Source organism: Olea europaea, chromosome 13, assembly GCF_002742605.1.
Source record: "Olea europaea var. sylvestris chromosome 13, O_europaea_v1, whole genome shotgun sequence".
Taxonomy (NCBI): domain Eukaryota; kingdom Viridiplantae; phylum Streptophyta; class Magnoliopsida; order Lamiales; family Oleaceae; genus Olea; species Olea europaea.
Window position 1 is genome coordinate 18,486,946 of NC_036249.1, and position 9,290 is coordinate 18,496,235.

Here is a 9,290-nt window from a genome sequence, read left to right on the forward strand (position 1 = left end):
CACTCTTTTTCTCATTTATCCCCATTTCTCTTATCTACCCAACAATAAAGATGGACAAAAATAATGTTTTTTAAGTTAAAAATCAAACCAATAAAAAATGTTTAATTAACAATTCATTTTCAAATAAATTCTGACAATTTAATTACCTAAAATTTATTTTCTTTCTATGAAAACTCCATACTTCCAATCAAACACACCCTAATTGAAATCTGGAAAACAACCATACTCGAGATAATGACCAACTCTAGACAATGACAAAAATTAAAAGATACTTATGAAAATTAAAAGTCCTAATACATAACTAAAGGCGCAAGAAAATAAACAAAATATAATATGAGGAAATTACATAGTATACAGTACAACTAACAAAAATTTAACTTTATTTTTCTTCCTTGATCTTGAATTATAAACACTAGTGTCCAACCCACTATACCAAACATACCATTACATATCATCAGTTGAGTTCAAATCCCCCTTGTTTTCATAGTTTAACCCGAAGCCAAAAGGAAACAAGGGGTCGTATGAATCTTGGTTTCCAATATGCAATGGTAGTTGATCGACACTTTTAAACCACGTCGCTGGAAGCCGTCCATGAAACCCGTAATCTCCAAAGATAACATCTGTGATTCCCTGGCCTTCACTTCCAGGCAACCAAGCAACAACCAGAGCATCTATTTTTTCCAAAAGCCATGGCTCCAATACTAAAGGCCTTCCAGTAATTAGAATTACCAATGTGGGAACTTGATCGGCGACTGAGCTTACTAATTCGGCGCCATTAAGAGGAATTTTGAGCTCTGGATCGTCACCGCCAGTTTGAACATATGGAGCTTCACCAACGGCTACAACAGCATAGGAGAAATTTTGACCAGCAAATGTTTCTGGGGAAGGAATTAGCTCGTATGTGACTTCTGTTTCACTTCCCACGACTTCTTTGATTGCATCCAAAATAGTTGTGCCTAAAAATATAAACGATTTCATAGTTCAACACCCAAATTCATATGGACAAGAAAACAAAATTCGCCATTTTCTCTAGTCTTTGTTGTTCAATGAGCTTCAGTTTATATTTTTCCCTTAATATATCAATTCAAAAATAATAATAATAATAATAATAATAATAATAATAATAATAATCGATAAAGGTTGCCGGAGGGAACTGAATCAAGGAAACAAAAGTTTCGTGCAAAAAATTGAACAAAAACTATAGAAAATCCACCATAATCCCAATAAATATTATTAAAAAAAGAAGAAGATCAGAATGAAAGACGACGATGTATTCAGGTAACATTTAGCAGACATCACAATATTACTAACATTCGAGATCAGGAATGCATAAAAATTCTAAATCCTGTTGTTGTCAAACTGGAACATGTATGATGTATGGAGAATGTCAATAGTATTCAAACCTTGATAAATTTAATGCAACAAAATCACTTACCGTCTGTGATTCTGCCACTCTTTCCTTCCCATGTGGCCGTCCACCCTCCACACTGATATCCAAGATCATCAGCATGCGTTCCGGCAACGAGAATTCTTTTAGTGTTCTTGTCTAACGGAAGAAAAGGTATCTTTTGATCCTTTCCATTCTTTAGCAAAACCAAGGACTTGCGAACAGCTGCACGTGCCAATTCTCTATGTGGCTGAAACAACAGATATGATCGAGAAATATTTACTTAACTGAATATATGCCCATAGAAGTTGACTTGAGATCTTTAATGAAACAAATAATAAAATATCCAACCATGAAACACCGATAATCCTACATATCTTTTATGCTCGTACCGTGTTTTAAAAAAAAAAAAAGGATAAGGCCTACTTGGTCAAACTATAAAGCCGCAGGATAAAGTTCTCTCACATCAAAATCTTCAAGAATCTAGGAAGATGATATGCGTCAATATTCATTTGGTTTGCAGTTTTAATTAAACTAAAATAATGAGTCAATTAAATTCTAAAACTATGAGAAGTAACTTTAGTATCGTAACGACCGAACTATGAGAAGTAACTTAAATAGCATTGTAACGATCCATCCTCTATACTCAAGCCATTAACTTACGTATTGTCTGCTATGGGAGATGGGCTTAGGCTCTCCCATAGCAGACACTATGAAAGTGAATGACTTGGACATAGAGGTCGAGTCATTACAAGTACCTGCAGAATGCATTTAGTGGAAGTTATAAAAAGAGATAAACGCTTAACTAGATCGACATGGCAAGGTTTGAGAATGCATCATTCTTTCATGATTGCAATTAGATGTGTAGAATATGTCCACAAGGCACATATAGAAGGCGAAACATTTACCTTGCAACGAACCACATCCAACAAAGATCTATCACTCAGGGGATGCTCAAAAATTCCAGCAACAAATTTGACTCTAAGAATCCTCTCAACAGCATCATCAATCCTTGACATTGGTATCTCCCCTGATTCCACAAGAGACAGAAATTCTCCCAAGAATAATTCAAACCTAAAAGGCACCATGACCTGTAAAACTCAGTGAAGCAAAAAGAGACAGATTATTTCAAGAACCTCCAAATTGTACAAGGCTTTATGCATTGAAGTATAATTTGTACCATGTCAATTCCTGCATTGACAGCAGACATAATGCACTGACGGTAGTTTGAGCCACGAGGAACACATAGCCGGTCCAGTGCTTCCCAATCTGAAATCACAAAGCCCTGCAGCAGAACACTGGTTATATAATCATTCAAACTCTCTGCAGCAACTACTTTCTCTAATTTTAGGGAGAACATAGTAGAAGGACTCTAACAGGCTCGAGTGCATCAGTTACTGAAAAGAAAAGGCAGATTAAGCACAAACTAGAATCTTCAACACACACTAGACTTAAATATGTAGTCCAAACTTGATTCATGCTTTAAGTAGAAAAATGTAAATTGGTCCTATTAAACTTTTATCGAAATACATGCCAAATTTAACTAGTTCCTTGTACTTCAATTAATCAATAACTCTAGCTGTGCTTGTATTCAATGACTCTATGTATTAATCAGTAACTTACTATTATAAGCAACCAAATTCAATTGAAAATTTAAGTAGAAAAAATATTATGTTTTTGAATCACATTTTTTTGTTACTTCTTTGAACTTGGAGAGACCAGAACGTTTTAAAAAGAAATCACTCTACAGTCTTCTTAGGACATAAAAGCAGGGACAGAGAACTTCTGCAATACAAGCAAATATTCAATTTATTTTACCTTGAATCCCAGCTTATCTTTCAAGATCTCTGTTAAAAGAAAATGGTGAGCATGTAATTTAATTCCATTCCAGCTAGAGTAGGATGCCATTATGGTGCAAACTCCCTGAGATATACAATCAAGATATGGTGCCATGTGGATCCTCTCCAAATCATCATATGAGATTATAGTATCCCCTTCATTTGTACCATAATCAGTACCACCATCACCAACAAAATGCTTGGCACATGCAATAACATTTTTTCTGGAATCAATTGGCTAAATTAGAAAAATTATCTTTGGAAAACTAATTGGATCATAAAACCGGGGGGAAAAAAACATAATGTTAAATATCTTGGAAGTTGTATGCATGAAAGAATGCAAATTATTTCTCTTTTACCTTCCAGCAAGAAAAGGGTAACCCTTGGGATGCCCTTCAGGTGGTTGCCCTTGCAAGCCTGTGACAAGGGAGGTCATCTTTCTGACAACTTCAGTGTCTTCACTATAACTCTCATAGCATCTTCCCCATCTGGGATCTCTGCTGATCTAAGAAGATAAATTCAAAAATTACTACAAAATAATGATAATACTCAAAAAGAGAACAAAGAAAAAGACTCATAAAAACAATCAACGTGCTCAAGCATTACATAATTACTTGTTCTTAAAATTGAGCTTTGAGCACATGATTTGAACTTAAAGTTGAAAACATACCAATCAATAAATGAAAAATCCCGCAAACTGTTAGTGTTTGACAGAGTGAAAGCATGCCTTGTTTATAAATGAGTACTGATAGATGTGTGAGCAACAATTGCTTAAGCCTTTTTAGGCAAGATTTGACTTGGCTTAGTTTCAAGGTGCCCATATAGATTCAAAGGCACATATAGCATTGAGAGCTCATGAACCTAGGCAAGAAATGATGTGGCATGTGCTAATGCCAGAATTTCATTTCCGAAGTAAGTGATGTAACCAATTAGTTTGGAGTGATAAATTTCTAAGAGATTGCAAAGCAATGCATACAATGTCTAAGAGACTTCATGCTAGTGAATGTCCAAGAGTTAAGCAATGCACAGATATCTACAACTAAGCTACCATCCAATCCAATGCGGGCACTTTATTTAGAAATATACAACAGTAGTAGGATTTCCACTCATCTATGGAAAATGAAACTTTGTAGTAGGATTTCCACTCATCTATGGAAAATGAAACTTTGTATCTTATGCTAGTTATTATCTAATGTTTTGAATGGAACACTTACAGAATGAAAATTTTCAATATCAAACCGCGGACTGTGTAAATAGCAAATTTACAACAAAGGATATATAAAATGTGTCTGCTTCTAAATGAACATCCAGTCATGAAATCTAGGTTGATATGTGCTTTCTTCTCCTCCTAGGAATGAATGTTACTATATTAGAACTACAAACACGTGAATCGGTTATAGAACTAAAATGGGCCTTTTATAGGAAGTTCATCATTGCCTGACTCATTTTTATTTTCCGTGTACAACAACTTAAAACCCTCCAGTCTGATCACCACAAGAATTTCAATACCCTCAATATATCATTTTACCAAAAGAACCGGAACATTTCACAAATCAGAAGATCTAAAATAATTTATAGGACTAAATAGAGAGTGAATTACCCAAATGGTCACTGAACTTTGCAAAAAGATTCCAGAGGGTTAGTGAACTTTAAAAATCACAAAATTTTGCAAAAAGTTTCCATGGGGTCATTGAACTTTAAAAATCACCCTATTAACCGCTAAACTTTGCAAAAGTTTTCCACGGAATCACTGAACTTTACAAAAGGAAAATCTAAAATAATTTATAGGACTAAATAGAGAGTGAATTACCCAAATGGTCACTGAACTTTGCAAAAAGATTCCAGAGGGTCAGTGAACTTTAAAAATCACAAAATTCATCACTAAATTTTGCAAAAAGTTTCCATGGGGTCATTGAACTTTAAAAATCACCCTATTAACCGCTAAACTTTGCAAAAGTTTTCCACGGAATCACTGAACTTTACAAAATGTTTCCCAAGGATCACTGAATTGATTTCAGTGACCCTTAGAAATCTTTTGCAAAGTTTAGAGACTATATAGGTGATTTTTAAAGTTCAGTAATCCTGTAGAAGCCTTTTGTAAAGTTCAATGATGAATTAGATGATTTTTAAAGTTCAGTGACCTTGAGGAAATCTTTTCCAAAGTTCAGTGATCATTTGGGTAATTCAATGCTAAATAAGAGTCTCAAAAGATTGATTACTTGATAAATGTTCAACTTACAGCAACACAAGGTGCAAAGGCATAGTGAGCCCCGCTTGCCCTGACTTCAAGAGCAGTTACCTCTCCTATCCTCCTAACCAAATCAGCATCTCTGCATTACATAATGAATTTCACACATATCAGATGGAGATTTGCCAATTTATTGGCAACCCACAATCAAAAGTACTATTAACAATTATTGCTTCTAAATCACTAGCGGATTTTTCTTTTCGTTGTTTGGAAACATTGGTCCATGGCCGCTGAAGACGGGGCCTTTGCATACTTTAATAACACAACGAAGGACTCCATCTAAAAGGTTAAGTCGTTAGAGTGAACATAGTAATTGATTTAAATTTTGCAATCCACACTCGAATCCCTTCCCTTCCCTCAATTGATAAATACTAAATAGTGCAAGAAAGAAAGTCATTTGAGCCAAATTGCAGGTGGAAAACTCATTACCTGGTGGCACCAACACCAATATTATGAGGAAAAATAGTGGCACCATAAACATTATTATTGCCATGAACCGCATCAACACCGTAGATCAGAGGAATGCCAAGGCGCGATTCCAGCGCCGCATTCTGGAACCCATCAATCATATCAGCCCAGTCGGCCGAATTTGCCTTGTAAAATGGATTGCTTCCACCACCACTCAGCACACTTCCTGCAAATTCGATACAAGCCCGCAAATTCACACGCACGGTACACCTTAACTAATAACTAATCCTACAACCATACGAAATTAATGGACCTATACAGCGGTGTTTAGTGGCAGAAAGCGTTGCAACGCTTCGTTCGATCTGGGTCATTTGGCCGATCTTTTCTTGGAGGGTCATCCGGCAAAGGAGGTCTTTGATTCTGGATTCGACTGGGGCATTTGGGTCCTTGTATATGCATCCCATTTTCTTGGTGAAGTGCTTTAATTATGGACTCATTGATGGTTTTATGGGGATACGAGGCTCTGATAGTGATACTAGCGGTGCCGGTAGCTAAATCAACAAATTTCTGATGCTAAAAGATAACAAAAGTGCTACGTGTACAGCAAGTAACATCAATTTGTTTAGCTCTCCGGCATTTCGAGGGACCCACACAGGTAACATGCAGTAAATTTTGTCCCCGTTTGGCCCCTATTTTTTGTAATAAAAATGAGAGGAATAGTATTTTGTTGAAAAAAATGAGTGGTTAAAAAAGAAGGAAATTTTTTCGATTTACGCGTAATATTATTTTATGGAAGATTATGTGGTTAAAAATAGGAGAGAGAAAAATAAAATGTAATGAAATGTAATTTAATGGGGGCCAAACAGAAGCTTCACGATCGTCAGATGCTATACAAGTATCTTTTCCACAAGACAATTGAGGAAATTGCAACAAATGTCTACTTTTTATATGGTCAAAATTTGTTAAATTTTTGACTTATTTTTATTTCGGCCAAAATACCCTCAATAGCAATTTTAAATTCCATAACGAGGACAAAATCATTCATATAATTAAAAATTATACTGACTAATAATAACTTGACACACAACATATATTACTTACAATTAGTCTATGGGTACAAGAAATGCCCACAGAATTGGTACAATTTTTTGTTTCTACTAAGTTGGAATTGTTGACACACTAAAAGTGCAGCTCAAATCAAATAGCTCAAAGAGTGAAACCCAATTGGGGAGTCCAGGATAAAGGTTCAAACATGATTATTGATGAATGCAGTGGAAGCCCACGAATACAGTAACATCATTGCCCAAGCCTGCAAGACGCCCATAATCTTAGCGAATGGAGTGCCTTATGGTCGTCCAAAGCGATGATCCCGTTCTCGCCCAAACTTTCGAATCGCCCAGGATCTTAGCAAACATAAAATATTATAGTTATCCAGAATAGTAGTTATTGAAGCAGTTATTGAGTAATCTTATCACATTCCACGATTCAAGGAGCCCAGTTGAAGGCGGTTGAACGACAAAGAGTAACAGCAGAAGTTAGACACGGCAGTTCCACGATAAGTTAGCTACCATAAAAAAAGTGGGTAGTTGCGACTTGTCACGAGGAAATCATCAAGGGAATATAAAAAGGAAGAGAAGACATAGAAAAAAGGACAGAATCAAACACTCTCAAATAGAGAATATGTAATTTTAATTTTTTAGTTTAAATTTAAACACTTCTTTTAATACTCGTGTGCTTGCGCTCCTTGGAGGCATTCTGTTTATTTCCAATTGTAAATCATCGCCAATAAAATACCCCTTTTTGGGATTTTGTCTTAAGATGTATGTTCCTTACACAATCGTCTGATCCATTTTTTAATTGTTAGCGACTACCCACGCGAAATAATATGGCACGCCCAGTGAAACATTGGTGTTTGGTGTTGAGGATACAAAAAGTGAAATAATATGCCTCACAAATCTGATAAGGAAGCAGTAAGTCAGGGAGGAGTCCAGTCTGTGATTAAAAGATATGCGGAGCAGCAAAGCTCTCCACGAACAGAGGGACAGAGTCAGAGCAGTCATAGTCATTACGAACCAATGACAGAGTTGAGTCATCGAACTATGCGTGCATTGTTTGGAGAACTCACACAGGATGTCGTTGAACAGGTAAATCTACGAAATGTTCATAATATGGAAAGATTTACCCAGAATGAGAATGCACATTATGACAACATGGCCAAACAACGGAATACATTAAATAAAATAATGAATAAGTTAGTAGGCCAAATTTGTAAGTCAATTGTGCCTATTGCAAGTCACTTTCAAACTAGAACAATTGTAAGACATAATTCCACAGTCCTAAGTCCAAATCAAGGGATAGAACCACCCTTTGGTCCGTCTACTTCAAACCAGGGGGATGGTGTAATGCAAAATCAGAATAGTGGTAATGGTACATCTAACTTGGGAGGTAACCTAAATGTAAGAGACAATGTCCTAAATAATGGACAGAATACCCCACATGTTAATGATGGAATAAATATTCAGGCTAATGGTAACAATGACCCAAATCATGGCAACTTTGTTGCCAATCAAAGACCAAACATCAGGCCTCAGGCAAATCAACCGATCAACCAACCTGTAGGAATTTCATATGACTCCAATGTCATGTTGAGAAATCAAATTATGGAAATAGTACAGGATCAAATGGCTTTTGGGGTACGTCCTGTCATTAGGCCGACTTATACAAAGCCATATCTTGATTGGATAGACCAAGCATATCTATAGGCTAGAGGGTATAAAGTGCTAGAATTCTCATTATTTATCGGTTTAGGAGAGATGTCTACTCTAGAACACATAGGGCGATTCACACTGTAAAGTGGTGAAATAATTGACTATCATAAAATGAGGTTGTTCCCTAGTTCATTAACAGGAGTAGCTTTCTCCTGGTTCATCAGTTTGCCAGCGAACTCTGTTCAAATATGGCAACAATTGGAGCAATTGTTCCATGCTCAGTTTTATAAGACTGAGTCTGAAGTTATTTTGGTCGATTCGGCGAATCAACGTCAAATGCCAAACGAATGGGCAGAAGGTTTCCTTCAAAGGTTCAAGACAGCAAGAAGTAAATGTTTTGTACCTTTACCCGAAAACAAGTTTGTCAAAATTACTCAAAGTTGTCTAAGCTTTGATTTGAAAAAGAAATTCCAAGATAAGGAATTTCCTGATCTTTTCCAATTGAGCGCAAACGTGATTAGGTATGAACGATTAATAAGAGAAGAAGAGCAAATGAAAAATTCTAATAAGGGGACTTATTATAGATACGTTAATTTTGATATTCATACCATTAATGACGAGTATCACGATCAAACCGAAATGTGTTTGGCCGAATTAATCAAAGGAGACGTGTATACTTGCCCTATAATGGCTAAGCCTAG

The 9,290-nt window shown here is 36.0% G+C and overlaps 1 protein-coding gene across 2 annotated transcripts; it reads right to left on the reverse strand.

The window, feature by feature from the left end:
- Positions 1 to 252: 252 nt before the first annotated feature.
- On the reverse strand, positions 253 to 6,447 carry LOC111407782 (beta-glucosidase BoGH3B-like). 2 transcript variants are annotated; one of them, XM_023037450.1, is made up of 9 exons: positions 6,195 to 6,447; positions 5,903 to 6,107; positions 5,465 to 5,555; positions 3,585 to 3,730; positions 3,206 to 3,449; positions 2,568 to 2,672; positions 2,296 to 2,478; positions 1,436 to 1,637; positions 253 to 956 (listed from the first exon to the last, which is right to left on the reverse strand). In XM_023037450.1, exons 1-9 carry the CDS (start codon positions 6,343 to 6,345, stop codon positions 445 to 447), a joined length of 1,839 nt encoding a protein of 612 aa, XP_022893218.1. In that variant the 5' UTR covers positions 6,346 to 6,447; the 3' UTR covers positions 253 to 444. The 2 variants fall into 2 exon arrangements, with proteins under 2 accessions (XP_022893218.1, XP_022893219.1); XM_023037451.1 differs by having other exon boundaries at positions 6,201 to 6,337.
- Between the last annotated feature and the right edge of the window lie 2,843 nt (positions 6,448 to 9,290).